At 58.8% G+C, this 19459-nt stretch overlaps 1 protein-coding gene across 2 annotated transcripts in view; it reads right to left on the bottom strand.

Annotated features, from left to right (window-relative positions):
• The window catches only part of KCNIP3 (potassium voltage-gated channel interacting protein 3), an 86910-nt gene that overhangs the window by 22280 nt on the left and 45171 nt on the right, over positions 1–19459 (bottom strand). The window contains exon 1 of one of the 2 annotated variants that reach the window (XM_077133748.1): positions 7790–7892. The exons of the other annotated variant lie outside the window; for it this stretch is intronic. Coding sequence (XP_076989863.1) covers positions 7790–7892 — 103 coding nt within the window. Of the gene's footprint in view, positions 1–7789; positions 7893–19459 lie in introns of those variants that run through there. 2 annotated transcript variants of the gene reach the window in all.

Raw genomic sequence — 19459 nt, 5'->3', positions numbered from 1 at the left:
CCCACGCTTCCCAGAGGGGACCCCGGCCATCCCCTGCTGCCTCTCTCCTTCCCGGGTTCACTCGGGCACCGCAATTCTCTGTCCCTGGTAATCCTCACTCGACCCTCAGCCGGGAGCCCGGTTTGCCCGCCGCTGCACCCCACCCTGGACAGGACCTGCCCGGGGGCATTCCAGAACTTTCACCTGGGCAGGACACGGCCGCCTGTCCTCGGGTGGGTGTACAGATTTCTGGCTTCGCTTTAATCTCAACGTCTGTGGGCAGGACCCCCACGGCAGCGGGCACTGCGGGGGTGGGGGCCGGAGGGGGGCCAGAGAGCTGGGGGCGGCCCCGGGACATGGGCCTGCTGGGCTGCACTGACCCTCGGCTTCCAGGCCCCGGGAGACACCCCCACCCCCACTCGCCTCCCCAACTGTTTCTTTACGAACCTGACTTTTTTTCAATAAGCACGTGGTGGTCGTGCGGGGAAAGGCGCAGGGCTCCGTGCACAGACGGCGCGTTTCAAGGCTCGGGCGCCGACCTGCTGACGGGCCCAGGAGCCCGTGGCCCCCCAAGGGTCCCCCACCCGCTCCATGCCCCTGGCCCTGCCCCTGCTGGCATCGACTCCCGCCCCCCCCCCCGCCCCCAGGGACCGCGGCATCCTAGTGCACTATGTGGGCGTGGGCCCCAGAAACCGGGCCCGAAGAGGCTGCGTGAGGGCGCACTTGAGGAGGGGTCTTCCGGGAGGCGAGGGGCCACATGGGGCCACCGTGACTGGGGTCCCTGTAAACAAGGGAGATCCAGGGGCCGTGAGCCCGGGAAAGCCAGAGGCCAGCGGAAGTCAGAGGCTCTCACGCGCCGTGTGATGGAAGGTGGGGGGAAGCGAGGCCCCCCAAGGCTCCAGATGTCCGCCGCCAGCCTCGGCACCGAGGGTGGATCCCCGCAGCGAGCTGCCCGCTGGGTGGTGTTTGCCACCGCAGCCCCAGGGGGCTGGGCAACAAGGGGTTCCCAGCGGGAATCGGGGACCCGGCACTGAATGGGGTGTGGGGTCCAGGACAGGGGGCCCTGAGGGCGTCCGGGGCGGGGACTGGGAGCCACCTGCCCACCACCTAGGGACCCAATACTGCATTCCGGAGAGGGGTGGCCGGGGCTGGACTCACCCGCCGGGGTCCATGCCGCCAACACTCCCCACCCCAGCCCCGCCACTGGGTCTCGGCCCCACGCAGCCCCCGGCCGAGGCTCCGGCGAGTCAGGGGACACCAGCCCTGAGAGCCCAGAGGGAGCCCCGGGAGCTCCTTTCAGGTCTGTGCGGCGCCCTGGTACCTGCTGGGGCCCGGCGAGGTTCTGGCTCAGCCGTGGGGGGCCCCAACGCCCAGCCCCGTCCTGCAGAGGCCGCCCAGGCAGCCAGGCGCAGACCCCGGTGTGAGTGGGCCGGCGTGGCCGTGAGAGCGGGCGCCGGGGAGCCTCTGCCAAGACCGCGGAGTGAGACCCGGCCAGCGCTGGCTCCCCCGGCCAGCAGCTGCTTAAGGCCTGGCAGCCCCGTCTGGCACCTGCGCTCCCCGCGGAGGCCCCCTTGGGGTTGGGGCCCAGGCACTGGAGGGGTCCCCAGCCTGCAGGATTGGGGGTCACGGGATGAGTGTGGTCTGCGGGGCTGGGCCCACATTTGGACACGCCCTGGCTGCGTCACCTCGGTCAGGTGCCTCAGCCTCTTATTTCCTCATCCATAAAATGGGTCTGCTGAGGAGAACAGCCACGAGCGGCACCAGTGTGCCCCGGGGCACCACCGGAGGTGTCGTCCCTCGACGCCCCACGTTCGAAAACCAGCCACATGGCCCCAGTAGAGGCGGAGAAGATGTCCAGGGGAGCCTGGAGGGGGGGACAGAGCAAGCAAGCAGAGAAGCCACGGGGATGGCCCAGAGGGCTGGGGGGTGGTAGCAGGGACCCACCCTTCACCCGGGGACTCCAGCCTCCCGGCCCGGCAGGAAAACAGGGGGCATCTTCCCAGGGGCCCCCATGGGAGCGCCGAGGCGCAGCCTCACACAGGTGCCCATGAGCATGTGCTGACCCTGGCACTCGACACGTGCTGCCTGCGGGCACCACTGGGCAGGTTCCAGAGCCACAACGGGACACTGGACCCAAGCTCCTGCTCCTCAGAGAGCCCCCAGGGTGGCGGGGGGGGGGGCATGGAAAACCTCAGGACAGCGTCACCTAACAGCCCGAAGGGGCAGGCGGGGAGAAGGTGCTGCGAGGCCAGCACCCTTGGGGGTGGCACCGGGAGGGGGCCGAGCAGGGGCGGGTCTCCAGGTCCCGGTCAGTGCACCTTCTAGAACCGTTTCTCAGGGAGCATCCATCGTGGGGCTGGTGAACAGACCCTGGCCTCTGCCTCCCATGCCAGCCCCCAACCCCACCTCGCAGCCATGGTCCCCGGGAAGTTTCAGACGCTGCCCGCTGTACCCTGGAGGGCCGCACCGCCCTCGGGGGAGGACTCAGCCCGGAGTGGAGCGCGCACCACAGTGCAAACAGCCGCTGCGGCCTACCAGCCCGCGCTGCTGAGCCTGAGGTTTGCGTCTCTCCTTTAACTTTTCCAAAGTGCTTTAATCCATCACGTCCCCGTGAGAAGCAGAGAGGGAAATGTTCTGTGATGGTCCCCTTTTGGAGATGATGGAATTGAGGCTCAGGTCGCCCAGTGAGTGACCAGGCCAGGATGGAACGGGGCTCTGTCCACGCCGCTGCTCCTCCTTTCGGAGACTCTGACTCCCTGTGGGACCCCAGGAGTCCCTCAGGGGAGCCGCCCAGGGAGGGCTCGGCCCCCAGGGCCTCAGCCTCCGAGATCACTCCTCTGGGGTGCTGGGAGAGCACCCCTGCCCCACCCAGCATGGCCCATGTCCTGCCTGCTTCTCAGGGCTCGCAGCTTCACCTTTCCTAGGTCTTGACGACAGCTCACTCATTCTGGGCAAGGGTCTCAAGCCCCCACGGCATACATCCCCTGCCCCCAGCAGGAACCCAATCTCAAGCAACTGGGGGGCTCCTGCAGACCCCACCCTCGCACGTCCAGTGTTTGCTCACCAGTACGAATGGCGACCGGTGCCACCCAGGCTTTGGGACGGACGGCCAGGTTTTGGGGGATCCAAAAGTCCCCGGAGCAAGTGCTCCACCGGCTGCCTTCCCCAGAGACCCTCAGGGAACCACACTGTCGACCCCACCTGGGGAAGGTGTCCCCTCCCCAACACACTGGGGCCTGCGGCCACCTCTCAGAAGCTATGACAAGGGTGGGTCTGATGTCTACCGGTGACCCCCTGGGACACCACCTGGCCAGGCGGGCTTGTCCTGGGTGGCCTGCGTGGTCAGCCACCTCGAACCGGGGCCCGGCCCTCCCGCCTCCTGAAGCTCCTCTCTCGGGGATCCTGTGGCCTCCGGGGCTGCGGCTTGGGTCCCCTCCCGACCTGCCAATGCGGTCACTTCCACCCCCTCCACCTCACGCCGCGCCTCGGTGTCATGGCCTGTGCACCCCGTCCGCAAGCGGGGCGGAGCGGCAGCCGCGAGCAAGCCTGTCGGCGCCGCTTTTTCAGCAGCGGTGCCTGCTGCATGTCTCCCACACATTTGGTTATTCCCGCAAAATCCCAAACTTTCCCGTCACTCCTGTGTCTGCTGTGGGGATCTGGGGTCTGGGGTCTTATTACTGTGGCCGTTGGGGCGCCACGGGCCACACCGTGGAGATGGGGGTCCTCATCGCTCCGCGCTGCTCCCCCTAAGGCCCGCCTCTGCCCCTCTCCGAGACGCGATATTGAACTTCAGCCAATTAACAGCCCTGCGCTGGCCTCTCAGGTCAAACAAAAGAAGCAGCGGCCGGCCTCACTGCTGTCCTTTTTAAAGAAATGGCCACAGCCACCCTGACCTCCAGGGCCGCCACCTGTCGGCTAGCGGCTGTGGCCACTGAGGCAAGGTCTCCACCAGCAAGATGGCTCGCTGCCGGCTTGGGTGACCGCTGCCAGTTTTTCTCCATCGGGTATTTTTATTTAAGCTCTATACCCGTCTCTCAGACATACGTGATGGCACGTGCGCAGAGGCCAGTCCCGTATTAACAGAACTTCTACGTGCGCTGTGAGCCGAGACGGCTGTGGGGCTCGTGTGACGGCGATGCTCGCCCATCCCGGAGCTGTGCACGGGGCTGCAGGACCTCCGGGATGCCGGGACCCCGCAGCTCCCAGGCATCTGGGGTAGCCAGGAAAATGCACCCCCCGCCGAGATGTGCACGATTAAATCCCCAGAACCCGTGGCTACGAGAGGCTACAATGCAAAGGGAACAGAGGTCACTAATCAGCTGACCTCAGGAAAGAGAAATGAAACCCACTCGGGGGTGGGACAATCCCTGTCGCTACGGTTCTTACAAGCAGGACTCGGAAGAGAAGCGTGAACCGAAGAGAAACTTTGGGCCAATGCTGCTGGCTTGGAAGATGGAGGAAGGGGCCAGACTGGAAACAGAGCACCCCTGGGGAAAGGAGCAGAGAGGAGCACAGACGTCCAGCCCAGTGGAGCAGCATCTGTCTTCAGGTGGCAGGACACTAAGGCACTTTGCGTTGCTTTAAGCCACAACATCGGTGGTCCTTTGTCACAACTGCCATCAAAAGGTGACACAACATCCCAACTGGTCCTGCCCCAGACGGAGCTGCTGGTCTTGCCCAGCCTGGTGGACGGCAGACCACCCTGCAGCAGCACGGCCCCTTCTCCCTGCCCCCCACCCCTCATCGGCAGCCCATCAGCTCCACTTCAGAACACCTGTCACCTGACCCTTCTCCCCCTCCCCACACTAAAAGCACCTCCATCAGGACTCGGGGCTCCCCCCTGCACCCCCCGCCCTGAGCCCACCCTCAGCACAGTGGCCGGGCAGTCCTGCTCGGAACTCTCCAGCAGTCGCTGCTTTGAGAGTAAAAGACAAGCTCCCCATGGCGGTCAGGGCCCTGGGTAAGGGCTGGGGTCCTCAGCCTCGACTGGCAGTCCCATGCCCCCTGGGGTGCGAAAAACCACAAGATGCAGACCCTACCCCGTGTGGGCCGGGGCCGCTGGTGCAGGGACCCCGCTCTGAGGACCCCGGCGGCTTCCCGGCTGCACGTGAGAGCCGCAGGGGGAGCTGGGCCACCCACTCAGGGTTGGGATGAAATGTCTGGGGGTGGGCACAGGGGCTGTTTTAAGACGCTCCAGGTGATGCAGTGCAGCCAGGACCCACTCACGGCCCTGTGTGGCCTGACCCGCCCCTCACCACCTGCCTCTCTGGCCCCCAGCCACCCGGGGCCCCTCCACCAGTCCCTGCCGACCCCCGATGCACCCCCACCCTCACCCCCCGCTGCTCTGAGCCTCAGGCTCTGCGCCCGTCTGGTCAGCAGCTCGCGTGGGGCCCGGCTTCAGGACGCAGCTCTCCCTGGGGGAGGCAGCAAATGCTTCCGGAGCAGCTGCCGGGGCCCAGCACTGCTGCTTCAGAGAACAAAACAGGCCCTGCCCCTGGCTGACAGCCGGGGCAGGAAGCCAGGGCCCGTCCGTGCAGGCTCCCCTTAGATGAGGCAGTGGGGCACCCGCAGGGCGACTGCCCGCCACCAGGACCAACACGCCACAAGCACCTCACGAGGACCATCTGACCCCAGGGCCCCCAGGGACAGCTGCAGAGCTGCGCCTTCAAGCGTCTCGGGACCACAACCCCTTGAGAACCGTGGCTCAGCATCCCAGGGAACACCACACACCCACGGTCTTGCCCCTAATTTCAGGGGCCTCCCAGATCCCCTGTGACACTAAAAGGGCTGCAGTTGACCAGGCAGGAGAGGCCCCCACCCCGGGCCCGGCCCTGTGGGTGCCCATCCCAAAGCCGAGGAGGGAGCCGAGGTTTCCCAGTTGTACCAGGTCCCTGGGCCCAGCACTCCCGGGAGAAACTCAGCAGCTCCTTCCTTGCTGTAGCCCCCAGGCCAGGGGAAGGGAAGGAGAAATCTTAATTAGCTGATGGGAGAGGCAGCCTGGCTGTCCCTGGAGCAGAGGCATCCCTCCCTGCTGGCCACTGGCCTGCCCTGCTGGCCATGCTCCCCAGGGCCTCCCAGCCCACTCCTGCTCAGCGACGGCCATGGCGACACGCCCCCCCCACCCCCGACGGGGGGAAGGCCTGCTACCTGCTGCATCGATTTCCAGAAGCCGGGTCCATCAGCTCACGGCAATCCCAGGGGCACCCCAACCCTGCCTGTTTGCAAACGAGAACCACGAAAGCACCCCCAGCTGCATGCGTGGGTGCTGGGAGGGGAGCGGGGACACCCGGCCACCTGGGGGCCAACTCCCCAGCAGGCTGCGGTGGGGGCAGGCCCCACGTAACCAAGGGAGGCAAGGTTTTCTCCTAGGGATGAGTGACCTCTACCAGTCGTGGCGATGGCCACACAGCAGCCAGGGCACTGGGCGGGAAAAGTCCCACGACCCGTAGAACCCTGGCAGGGAGGGTCCAACTCTTAGCCCTACAAGTAGGGAAACCGAGGCTCAGAAAGACCAAGGGATTTTACACCTGTGCATGGGTGACACACACTGAAGCTAACCGTGGCTCTGTGCCCCACCCCCCTCTGGTCAAGACCCCAGAACTCCAAGGAGCGCCAATGGGCACAGATTCCAGGCAAGAGAACCTCAGTAGAGCTGGAAGAGGTTTTTCCAGCAAGATGGACCCAGCATCTGCCATCTGGACTCACTGGCCAGCTGAGAAGGACCCCCTTCTCCTCGGACATCACCAAGGCAAGCTGCAGGCTGCCCCACCCTGGGAACACAGCATCAAAGTCCTCAGCCAAGCAAGACCAGCCAGGCGTCCCCTGGTGACCCAGCAGCCTGCCCTCCCCTTTCTCTGTCCCAAGACCCTGCATTTCTTCCACGAAGTCCTCAGTCCTAGACCCTCCTGCCTGGGCCGGGTCTAGCCCAGCCTTCCCAAAAGAAACCCTGAGGCTCAACTGCCTTCAGCAAGCCCCTTCCCTGGGGTCTGGGTGGACTCACCTGGGGCAAAGGTGTCTCTCAGGGACCTGGCGGGCAGCCCTAGCCTCTGGAGGCAGATGGAGGAAAGGCCTTGCTTCCAGGCCCTGTGCCCCTCCTGGCCTCAGGGGCTTGGGGGACACCCACACCCGAGGGGCCGCCTGCCCCCCCTCCCCTCCCCAGGCCTGAGAAGCTGGAGCCTGGCGAGGTCAGCGGAGCGCAGGTCAAGAGGGAGGCCAGTGTCCTCCGGAGGACAGCAGGGGAGCCCAGGTGACACCAGGTGACAGTCAAAGCTGGCACCGGTGCAGGGTTGCAGCCGCCTCTCTGGGACCAGCCGGAGGGGACATTCCAGCCCTGGCCCGCCCAGGGTCGCCTTTCGTCCCCCTGGAGGAGGGCCCTCCTCTTGGCAGCTGTCCCAAGGGCGCCTGTCGGGTCCCAGGGGTCAGCGTCCGGCTGGAGGACGACCTGGTCCAGCCCTACGATTTGATTGGGAGGAAGACGCAGAGCCCGCGGATGTGGTTGCCGAGCTCCGCCTGGGGAGGGGGACGGGGCAGGGCGGGGGCGAGAGGGACGGCCCAGCGGGCGGCGTTTTTCCGCGCGGGGGGCTACGGGTCCTTGCCGCCCTCTGTGCCCTGCGCCGGGGGCCGCCCGGGATGCGGGCTCAAGGTGTCCCCGGGCGCCTCGCCCTCTCTGCAGTCCCAGGTGCAGCTCTCCGGGTGCGGAGGGGCCGCGGCCGGGTGCGTCCCCGAGCCCCGGGGCGCTGCTGCCGCCACTCCCTCCCTGCTGCCCGCCGGCCCCGGGGCGAGGCGGGAGGGCGCGGGCGCCGCGCGTTACCTTCCATGGACATGGGCTCCAGGATGCCGAACTGCTTGAGGACGGCGATGAACAGTAGCACCACCACGGCCATGGCGCACAGCTCCATGCCCTGGATGCCCATGGCGGCGGCGGCGGCGGGACGCGGGGCAGGCCCGGCGGCCCAGCCCGCGCGCAACTTCGCAGGTCAGCCGGCAAACTTGGAGGCGCGGCGGCGCGGGGCGCAGCTCGGGCGGCCGGCGCGGGCCAGCGGCGCCTCCATGCCCCGCGCGGGCGCCGCGCCTCTGCCGGCCCCTCTCCAGGCCCGCGGGCGCGGGGGCGCGGGGGGCGCGGCGGGGGTCCCGGGCCCTCCCGGCCGCCCCAGCCTCCATCGCGGCTCCCCGCGCGCTCATTGGCCTCGGCGCGGCGCCCGCGCGGGGAGGTGGCCCCGGCCGGGGGGCGGAGGGAGGCGGCCCCGCCCCGGAGCCGCCCTGGCGCGTCGCCACCAGGGTCCGGCCCGCCCCGGGGAGGCGGCGGCCAGCGGAGTCCCCGGGCCGCGCGCGCGCGCGCCGTCCGCGGGGACACGGACGCCACCCTCCGCGCGCCCTCCGTCCTGCGCCGTGGCGGCCCCGGGGGCCCTCTCGGCCGGGACTCCCAGCCCTCGGCCCGGCGGCTCTGCGGTGCCGGTTGTGGCCCGCTTGGAGAACGGCCAAGCTGCGCTCCAAGTTCGCGGGTCCTGGGTCCCGCTTGCGCTCGCAGGCTCTGGGGGCAGCGCGGCGGGGCAGCAGGGCTGCGGAACAGGGTTCAAGGCCTAACTCTGCGGCGTGACCTTGGCCAAGTCACTTCCTGGCCGTCCCTCCAACCTTGGGCAGAGCTCAGCGGATTTCAGCGCTGGGCGCGGCAGGGCAGGGGCCGCTCAGCCAGCCGGGGGTCGCCTTCCTCCCGCCAGGGCTACCGGGAGGGGAGGGGAAGCCGCGCCCGGGAAGAAGGGCGAGGAGCTGGGCGGGCGCTGGTGGGCGGCCGGAGCCGGGGCCCGAGGTCGGGCCTCTCCGCTGCTCTCCAGCGGCCCTGCGCACCCAGGGCGTCCCGCCAGCCCCGAATTGGACGGCGGGAAGCGTGGGGCGCTAGGGGACACCAGGTCCTTCTGACCTCGTGTCTGGAGGGAAGAAGGGACTCAGCCGCGCCCCACGCCCCGAGGGTCTGGGAGCACCAGCCTCCCTTCACGGAGCCCCTCTACCCACGCGGTCGCTGGTTCCGCACGTCTTCCTGTGCGCCCTGGTGTGTGGGAACGCGAAGGCCCGCCTGGCCTCGGGGCTACTGGAATCCTCACCAGGGCGCCCGGGGCAGCCTCTTCTCCCATTTCACAGACCTGGAAGCCCAGGGCTGTGCTCAGGGCGGGGCCAGGCCGCGTGCAGCCCCCGCCCGCCGCGGTCGGTACTGTACCAGGACACCGTGGTTTCCCGAGAAATGGAGGAGGAGGAGAGGCTGCCGCGCCCCTTGCGCTCCCAGCCCAGTCCCCCACCGTATTTCAGACGCCTGGTTAAAAGTCTGAAGCGCGGTAGATATTTTAAAAGAAATGTGAATGTGCAGGTTTCAATTTCCCCTGACCAGAGGGAAGCCCTCTGAGCAGAGGCTGACGGCCCGCCTGCCGACCTGGTTAGACTGGGCGGCTGGGAGCCTCCCACAATCTAATTTACACTCCGGGTGTACTGAGCAAGGTCCAGCCGCTCCCAGCTAGCTCGACCACCCCCCAGAGGCAGGGTTAGAGCCCAACATTGGCCTTAGCGGGAGGGCTCACCCCTCTGAGACCCTTTTCGTCAACCATAAAATGGGGGTGAGAATCCAACTCTCCAGGGGTGGATTAAATGAGAGACAGGGCTGGCAAGTGGCAGGGGCTCCAGCAGCCCCCCAGGTGCCCTTGGAGCGGGTGCACGCAGGAGTACAAGGAGACAGGTGTCCAGGGAAGACAGAGGATTGAGCAGGCCAAGAGGTCACCTCAGGGGCCCTACTGAGACCGACACCCACCCCTCCTCCTCTGCCTCAGTTTCCCCTGCTGTTCCTAGCATCTTCCAAATGAAGCGTCAATGCCTGCCCATAAATACTGAGCTATAACGAGACATCGATCCCCTGGCTACACGGTGTAAAATATTAACGACACTTAAGTGGATCCCAGGCCTGGGAGCAGAATGTCCGCCCAGCATTAGCTTCCCGGGCCGCGGGCCTAATGGATGAGAAGCTGACTCCCTACTTGCTCACCAGCTTGGGGCCTGCCAGCTCTGGGACCAGCCCAGGTCCCCCGAGGTGGGGCTGATGACCTCGTCACAGCCCCATTCCCGGGGACAGGAGAAGGAAGGTGACTGCCAGTGCTTGCTCAGGGTGGGAGGCAAGCCCCCAAGCCCCATGCACCCCGTCACCCCCAGAATGAAGCACCAGGCCAGGCTGTGCCCAGCATTCCCTCCTGCCCCAGCATGCCCAGGGGGTTGTCACAGGGGTGGGGTGAGGACAGGGCAACATGGAGAGCAGCTCGCTTTTCCCCAGAAGCTGAGGGAAGGCTGGGGGTCCCGAGCCCTCACTTAGAGACCCAGGAATGGTGAGCTCCTCTAGTTCTGCAAGGTTTCTGGATGCCCCGCTGCTGGGGCTGGTATGGCAGCAGGGGCGCTCCGAGCCTGGCTGGCACCCACAGTGCCCCTGGGGCAGGAACACGGAGATTCTGCTCCAGGTCTTCCTGCAGGCACCCCAGCATTTTCCAGGTGGTCTGCACCCTCCTGGCCGCAGCTGCACCCCAGGACTCCAGGGGAGGCCCTGCCTCGCGGGAAGGATCGGGTTGGGCACGTGCTGTTCGAGGGGCCTGTTCCCTGAAAACAGCTCAACACATCACTCCAACCCCACGTCTCCTGAGGCTGGCAGGGGTACAGGGGCAGCGGCACCCCCTGGTTCTAGTGCATTCAGCCGGGCAGAAAGGCTGTATTCAACGTATTTATCCTTTTCATGTTTTGTAGGGACCAGATAAGAATGCCCAGGAGTGGAATTCCACACCCCAAAAAGCTGCTCCTTGGAGTCCTCCCTGGGGATGTCCCGGGGCTCCTCAGGCTCAGCACGTCGGAAAGCTGGGCTTGGCGTCTTCCCTGAGCCGGCCCCCTCCAGCCGCCCCGTCTCCGCTGCCGGCCCGAACCCTGGCTCTCATCCTGGAACAGGCCCGTCCCTGCCCAGCACCAGGCGCTGTGCTCCTCCCTCCCTCATCGCTGCCCCGCTGTTCCCAGCCCCGGCCACGCCGCCACCCCCTCGCCTGAACCCTGCACATGGCACCCCAGTGTCCCCCCGCCACCACTCTTGTCCCTGTCCTCCCTCTTCTCACTCCGTCACCAGAGGCTCGTCTCAGAACCAAAAGCCAGCCCCCAGGGGGTCCCTACACCTCAGTGGTTGTCTGCCTGCCCCCAGTTTGGTTATCGCACCCTGATTTTCCATGCAGAGCCCCCTGTCCCTGCCAACCTCAGCTCAGGGAGGTCGCACTGGCCATTTTCCCGCCCCACCCGGCCCTCCATTGCCACGGCCATGGGCTTCAGGGGTGCGAGCAGAGTGGGGGCCTCCCGTGAGCCTGTCCTGGGGACAAGCAGGAGAGATGCACTCTGTCCATAGGGCAGCAAGTGGCCACCACGTGGGGACCAAGTCTCCCTGGGGGATGGTGCTCGGGCTGCACATCCAGCTGAGCCTGGGGACACATCAAAGCCCACGTGTGAGCCAGTGACGTCCCTTCTGCTACTTGAGCCAGCGTGAGCTGGGCTGCTGTCCCTGCATCCATGAGAGTCCAGCCCGGCATTCCCCACGACTCAGAGAACAAAAGCCAGTCCCTGACCAGGACCTTCCACACAGTTCCCGGAGGCCGGGAGCCCGGTCACATCCCGGGGCCCCCAGCTATAGGGCGCAGGGCACTGGGCAGCCCGGCTCCCAAGCCTGCAACTCCAGTTCCACGGCGCCCTCTCCCAGGCCTTCTGTGCGGCCCCTCCTGGGGAGGGTCTGTACGCAGGTGACCCCCATGTCACCCAGGCTTCCCCTCCCCTGCCCCTGCACCCGGCCGAGCATCCCCAAGGAGGGCATCTCAGCGCTCCCAGCATGCACTTAGCCCCGGGGTGTGAGGGTGCAACTGACACCTGCTTCCCATTTCTGCCCACAGGATGTAGTAACTGCTGCGGACGGGCCTCCACCTTCCCTCCTGGGGAGAAGTGTTGTACAAACGGGAGAAGGACCTGGGCTGGGGGGGCGTGGGGGGCAGAGACACCTGTCAGGTAGAGCTTTCCCTGAACACCACAGCCAGGGACCCCATGCCTGGGGCGGGCCTGTGTGGGCAGAGGGGACATGTGCAGCTGCTGGGCGGGGCTCTGGGGGCACTGGGCAGGGCGTCCCCTGGCCCCTCCTACCAGGCAGCACGAGCGCAAGGGTGGGGGGGCACCAGGCCCCAGATGTCAGATGCTGGGGGGAGCCTAACCCTCCAGCAACTGGCAGCACTCCTAGGGCTGTCACACGGGAGAGGAAAAAGCGCCTCTGTCCCCTGCACCCCAGAGTTCAGGTCTCAGTCACAGCACCTGATGGCCCTAATTAACACACATGGCGCCGATGGGCCGAGCCCTCCCTGGGGCCGGGGAAGGGGCCCGGTGCCTGTGGAAGGAAGGAGAAGGCCAGGGGTAGACTGAGGCAGACCGGCCACATGTTGGCATGGGTGGCCCCACGGCGGTGCCAGGACCCAAAGCCCCTGCCCTGGGCACCCTGAGTGGAGAGCCCCTCCTCCACGGCCACCCCTGGGCCTGGGCTGGGGGTGCTGGGCCAGGGTCAGCCCCCTGTGAAGACGTTTCTTGGAACGGCCCTTGGGCAAACTGCTGACACTGGCGAGCCAGGAGGAAGCAGGGGAGCTGCAGGGACTCCAGGCTCCATCCTCTCGGGGGGGAAAGACCATGGCGGCGGAGGAGCTTCCAGCGGCAAGGACTCAGCACCCGCTGTGCTCTCCCTTTCTCTAGCAGAACCTAGTTTTGCTGAGGGCAACTCCCAGGCGCAATGGGTAGAGAGGGCCAAGGCCCGTGGGATGGAGCCTAAGTCCCTGGGCGGGGCTCCCAGGAAAGCATCTCAAGGGCAGTGGGCAGACCCAGCTGGCACGTGCCCGCTCCCGCTTTCTCCTTCTCCTTTCTGGAGTGGGGTCACGAGCCCGGAGCAGCTGCCTCCCCCCGACGGGAGAAGAGCACAAGGCCCTGGGCCCGGTCACCTGGGCTGCTGCAGCTCAACCTAAGACCACTGTGCTCTAGCCCCTATGGCTGGGGAAATAAGCACCTGGCTTAGGTCCCCAGTTTTTAGGGTTTTGTTCCGTGAAGTCAGAGTCGATCCCAAATGGACCCAAAGGCAGCAAGAGTGAGCATATGAGATGTGCCCAGGTGCCCACAGCGGGCCGGAGGCAGAGCTGCAGCTTGGCTTCCCACTGAAGGCAGCGCCACAGAGAAGGAGGCTGGCCAGGCCCCCACCCCGGCTCCCCACCCGTCTCCTGCCCTGTCCCCACGGTTCTGCGGGGTCTTAGGCCTGGGAACTTGCTTCCAAACAGCAGTTTCCAATCGAGGGGTTTCGCCCTTCCCTCCAACTCTACCAGGTTGCCCCGCCCCACCTCCCAGTGATTGGACGGGGTTTTCTCGGCCCTTCAGCCTGGCCCCTATGTTTCTTCTCTGGACCTGATGTTCCTCGAGAGAAATGAATGAAGCAGACAGAGTCTGCATATTGCAAATGCAACCTGGGAAAGAAACTTATGGCTTGCATGGCTCTGATGATGCAGTGATTTTCTCATAACATTTTTATAACAGAATTGCAGAAAGACTGGGCTCCCTTTTAAACAGCAGGGTAGTGTTGTGGTCACTAGTGCAGGTTTGGCTGTCTGACTTCTGGGCTCAAACCCCGCCTCGTCCACTTATTAGCGTGTGACCTTGGGCAGGTGCCTTGGACAGCATGACTCAGTCTCCTCAGCATGGAGTGGGAGTGCTCAGAGCCCCCTCACAGGGTGGGTGTGCTAGCACGGGCAAGGCGGCCCAGCCCCTGCGAGGAGCTCAGAAGGGCTGTGGACTCTGGTCTTACTATGGAGAGAGGATTTGCGTCCGAGCTAACGACATGCGCAGACCAAGCAAGGACATGGGTGCGCTTGAAGACATCTGTTTGTGACCCTGCATGTGTATTTCCTTCCTCCCCACTCTTCAAAGGCAGGAAAGGAGGTTCCAACCTGGGAGTCACCGGCATTGGAGTTATCCCACCATTAAACACAACCATGAAGCCTGGACGGATAAAGAAAACTATTACGTGTGGGCATCAGACAGCAATTAGCACAGGGAAATTAGCTTGGAGAGAAGGGAATCAGCTAGGTGAGCCTCACATTCATTTCATCCTTATCCCCAAAACACTGGGGAGCAAAACTGCCCGACCCTGGGGTCATGCTGCGTGGAGGGAAGAGAGACGCACTCCAGGACTGCCAAGGAAGTGGGATTGGAGAAGCTTAGGAGGGAGCCACAGAGAAGGAGCAGCCCCCAAATCTACACGGAGCAGGTAGAGACTCCGGGAAGGGTCCCTTTTCTTGGGGGTGGGGGGTGCTGAGCTGAGAGAAGGTTTTCAAGGTCCAGGCGCGGCCAGAACAGGGAATGCTGGTGAGTACTCTAGACTTTTAACTGTGACCTCCAAAAAGCACCTCAAGGATTAAGGACCCTACTGTGAGTTAAGGAAAACCTGAGACAGGCCTTCTCTAGCAAAGCCGAATGCAGAATTCGGCAGGGTTAAGGTGGCCTTGCAGGAATTTAACTGGCGCCAAAGCAAAACTCAATGCTCTTTACAGGGAACTAAGGTAATCCAGCCTCTGTAACATCTCATTCACACTAAAAATCAGCCACAATACAAAACTACTGGGTTTGGGAGAAGAAGGAAAAGGTGACAGGGCAATAGCGACAGTTCTCAAGGCCATCCAGATATTGAGTTAAGAGGTAAGGACACCAAACGTGAGAACTTCTGGTTGACCAAGATGGCAGCATGAGATGCCCAGGGTGCCATTCACACATCAAATATTTGAACAATCAGCAAAAACTGGCAAAGGCAACTTCCTCAGAACTCCAGAAAACAGATAATAGCTTGCAGAAACTGGGCAAGTACCAAATCAAGAAAGCAAAGCTTTATAAAATGGTGGGAGAAGCTCATGGCACCCTTGTTCGCCCTTCCCCCGCACAGTATGGAGCAGGCCTGTGCCCCTGGAAGGCCCCTTTCCCATTCTGGAGGGAGCAGGGTCATCCTGCACACACAGGCAGTGGCTGCAGGTCAGCACCAGCCTACCAGGTGGCAGGAAACTTTTCTCTGTCCCACCCTCCTGGAACTCACCTGCAGGCACAAGCAGCTGGCAGGCAGCTAAAGCAGTGTGAGAAACAATTTAGTCAAAGAAACCTGTGGCCAAGGATGACCTGCTTTAAGTCATACACACAACACCTGGGAGGGGGAGGTAGTGGGGAAAATCCGCTTCAGAGGGAGTGAAGGGGGAGTTCAGGTTCCCTAAATGGGAAAATTCCCAAGCAGTGAGCAAGCACAAGCCTGGGACAAGACACAGGCTCCAAAAGATGTAGCAGACCCCATCCCTCAAATTTGCCTCTGGCTGATCTTTTTTTTTTAGTTGACAAACCCAAACAACATGCAAACATGAACATTCTTAACATACAAATATTCCATACTTGGTGTACAATCAATGACGTAGTTGTATATTCATCACCATGATCATTTCTTAGAACATTTGCATCACTCCAGAAAAAGAAATAAAAAGAAAAAACTCATACACACCATACCCCATACCCCTCCTTCTCATTGACCACAAATATTTCAATCCACTCAATTTATTGTAACATTTGTCTCCCCTATGATTTATTTATTTATTTTTAATCCATTTTTTTACTCATCTGTCCATACCATAGATAAAAGGGTCATCAGACACAAGGTTTTCACAATCACCCAGTCACATCGTGAGAACTTTATCATTATACAATCAGCTTCAAGAAACATGGCTACTGTAACACAGCTCTACATTTTCAGGCACTTCCCTCCAGCCTCTCTAATACACCACAAACTAAAAAGGAGATAGCTATATAATGCGTAAGATAACCTCTCGACTCTGTTTGAAATTGCTCAGCCACTGACACTTTACTTTGTCTCATTTCACTCTTTGCCCTTTTGAGAAGGTTTTCTCAATCCCTTAATGCTAAGTCCCAGCTCATTCTAGGATTTCTGTCCCACATTGCCAGGAAGGTCCACACCCCTGGGAGTCATGTCCCACATAGAGAGGGGGAGGGCAGTGAGTTTGCTTGTCGTGTTGGCTGAGAGATAGGCCACATCTGAGCAACAATAAGAGGTTCTCTGGGGGTGACTCTTAGCCCTAATTTTAAGTAGGCTTAGCCTAGCTTTTGCAAGTATAAATTTCGTATGAACAAACCCCAAGATTGAGGGCTCAGCCTATTGATTTGGTTGCCCCCAATGCTTGTGAGAATATCAGGAATTCTCCAAATGGGGAAGTTGAATTTTCCCCCTTTCTCATCGGGCTGATCTTCTTAATAGGAGATCTAAATTCTGAAAGAGAGCACCAGCCAAATGCAGAGCCAGTTGGCAAAGACTGTGAAAAGTGTTTTATGTATGTTTGTTTGTTTTTTTGCTTTTGATTTTGTTAGCTTCTGTTACTCAAAAAAATCTCTTTTATATCACTAACTGGATACAAACTCAAGGAACGGACAGCTCAGAGACTAAATTCCAAGGTTAGCCCCTTAAAATATTAAAATATTCAGTGTACAAAAAAAAAAAGTTGACAGCATTAACATAGAAACAAGAAAAGATGGCCCATCCAAAGGAATGAGATAAAAACAGAAATCATCAATGAAGAAAATCACATTTTAGACATACTGGACAAAGACTTAAAAAAATGATTCTCAATATGGTTAGGGAGATAAAGGAAAGCACAGATAAAGAACTAATGGATATCAGGAAAACAATGAGTGAACAATATGAGACTCTCAATAAAGAAATGGAATTTTTAAAAGGAACCAAAGAGAAATATTGAAATTGAAGGCTGGCCACAATAACAAAGAGGGGGACAGCAGATTGGAACTGGCACAAGAAAGAATCAATGAGCTCAAAGACAAGATGATTTAAATGATTCAGGCTGAGAGCATTAAGAAAAAAAAAGTGAACAGGGCCTAAGGGATTGGTGGGATACCAAGTGTGCCCACACACATTATGGGGCTGCAGCAGGAGAAGAAAGAAAGGGGCGTTATGTTCAGAGAAATAATGGCAGGAAACTTCTCAAATTTAATGAAAGCCATGAATAGGCACATTCAACAAGCCCAGAAACCCCAAACAGGATAAAATCGAGGACAACCTGCCCATTCACAAAGTGGTCAGAAGGTTCTGCAAGCACGAGAAAAGCAGTATATTAGAGCCCCAGTAGAATTAAGTTCTGTTGCTCATTAGAAACCATGCAGGAAAGAAGCAGTGGATGAAATACTTCAAGTGTTAAGTGAACACAATTGCCAAGACTGTCATAAAATGAGGGAGAGAACAAGATGTTTGAAAAGCTGAGGGGCGTCATCACCACTGGACCTGCCCTACAAGCAATGCTAAAGGGCGTCCTCAGACTGAAAGGAAAAGACCCCAGACAGTGCAAAGTGGCACAAGGAAATAAAGGCCTATGGTAAAGGTAACCATTTGGGTAATTATAAATGCCAATATTACTGCATTGTACTGTTCGGTGTGTAACTCCGCTTCTTATTTCTTACAGGTACTAAAATGCAGATGCATAAAAAATGATAAAATTAGGTTTCTAGATATAAAATGTACAAAGATATAAGTGGTAACAAGTAGAAAAAAATGGTGGGTGACAGAGGGGTATAGGAAAAGTATGCTTGCATGCTATTGAACTTAAGTTGGTATCAAACCAAATATAATTGTTATATATTTAGGATGTTAAATTTTAACCCTATGGTAACAACAAGGATAATATATGAAAAATATACCCAGGACGGGCAATGGTGGCTCAGTGGCAGAATTCTCACCTGCCATACCAGAGACCTGGGTTCGATTCCCAGTGCCTGCCCAAGCAAAAAAAAAAAAAAAAAAAGTGTGTGTATATATATATATATATATATATATCCAGATAGAAATGAGAAGGTACTTAATATGATACAACATGAAAAAGCAAATTATAAAATATAAAGACAGGCTTTAATGGATGTGAGAGACAAAAAAGTTATGACTTACAAAGGCTAATTATGGCAAAATGGCAGAAGAAAGATCTGTATCATCTGTAGTGACTTTAAATACAAATGGGATTAAACTCTCCAGTCAAAAGGCAGGGACTGGCTGCATGGATAAAAAAGCATGACCCAACTAAATGCTATCTGCAAGAAACTCACCTCAAAGTCAAGGATATAAGTAGGTTGATGGTGAAAGGATGGAAAACATATACACTGTGAAAGTAGTAACCAAAAGAGAACTGGGGTGGTTATACTAGACTTTAAACCAAAAGCAGTTACAAGGGACAAAGATGGTCAATACATACTGATAAAGGGACAATTCAACAGGAAGATGCAACAGTTATAAGTATATATTGCACCTAGCAGCAGAACCCCAAAATATATGAAGCAAATAGTTATAGATTTGAAGGGAGAAATTGATGGTTCTACATTAATAGTAAGTAGGAGACTTTATCACACCACTCTAAATAATGGATAAAACATCTACTTAGAAGATAAATAAGGGAGTACAGGACTTGAATGATACATTAAAACAACTGGACCTAACAGACATATCTAGAACACTGAACCCAATGAAAACAGAATATATATTCTTCTCAGGTGTGCATGGGTCATTCTCAGGATAGATCATATGTTGGGTCACACACAAAACAAGTCTCAATAAATTAAAAAATATTGAAATCATACAATGTGTATTCTCTGACCATAATGGAATGAAGCTAGGAATTAGTAATAGAGGGAGAAAGAGAAATTCACAAATATGTAGAAATTAAAACAACATACTCTTAAACAAACAATGGGTTAAAGAAGAAATTGGAAGTGAAATTAAGAAATCTCTTGAGGCAAATGAAAATGAAAATACAATATACCTAAACTTATGGGATGCAGCAAAGGCAGTGCTGAGAGGGAAATTTATAGCTCTAAAATGCTCACATTAAAAAGAAGAAAGACTTCAAATCAGAGACCTAACCTCACATCTGGAGGAATGAGGAAAAGAAGAGCAAACTATATCCAAAGTAAGCAGAAGGAAGGAAATAAAGATTAGAGTGGAGATGAATAAAATAGAGAAGAAAAAGATAAAGAGAATCGACAAAACCAAAAGTTAGTTCTTTGAAAAGATCAACAAAACTGACAAACCTTTAGTTAGACTGACAATGGAAAAAAGAGAGAGGATACAAATCATGAAAATCAGAAGTGAAAAGAGGACATTACTACCAACCCTGCCAAAATAAAAAGGTCTATAAGAAGATACTATGCACAACTGTATGCCAACAAATTAGATAACCTAGATGAAATGGAGAAATTCTCAGAAACACACAAACCACCTGCAATGACTGAAGAAGAGATAAAAGGCCTCTCACCTCTCACCCTTCTTTCCTCACGAGCGTGCCCACATGTCCTCTTATATGCATTCTTAATAAACTTT

This window comes from Tamandua tetradactyla, chromosome 17 (genome assembly GCF_023851605.1).
Source record: "Tamandua tetradactyla isolate mTamTet1 chromosome 17, mTamTet1.pri, whole genome shotgun sequence".
In the NCBI taxonomy this organism is placed as follows: Eukaryota; Metazoa; Chordata; class Mammalia; order Pilosa; family Myrmecophagidae; genus Tamandua; species Tamandua tetradactyla.
This window is presented reverse-complemented; position numbering and strand designations above follow the sequence as displayed.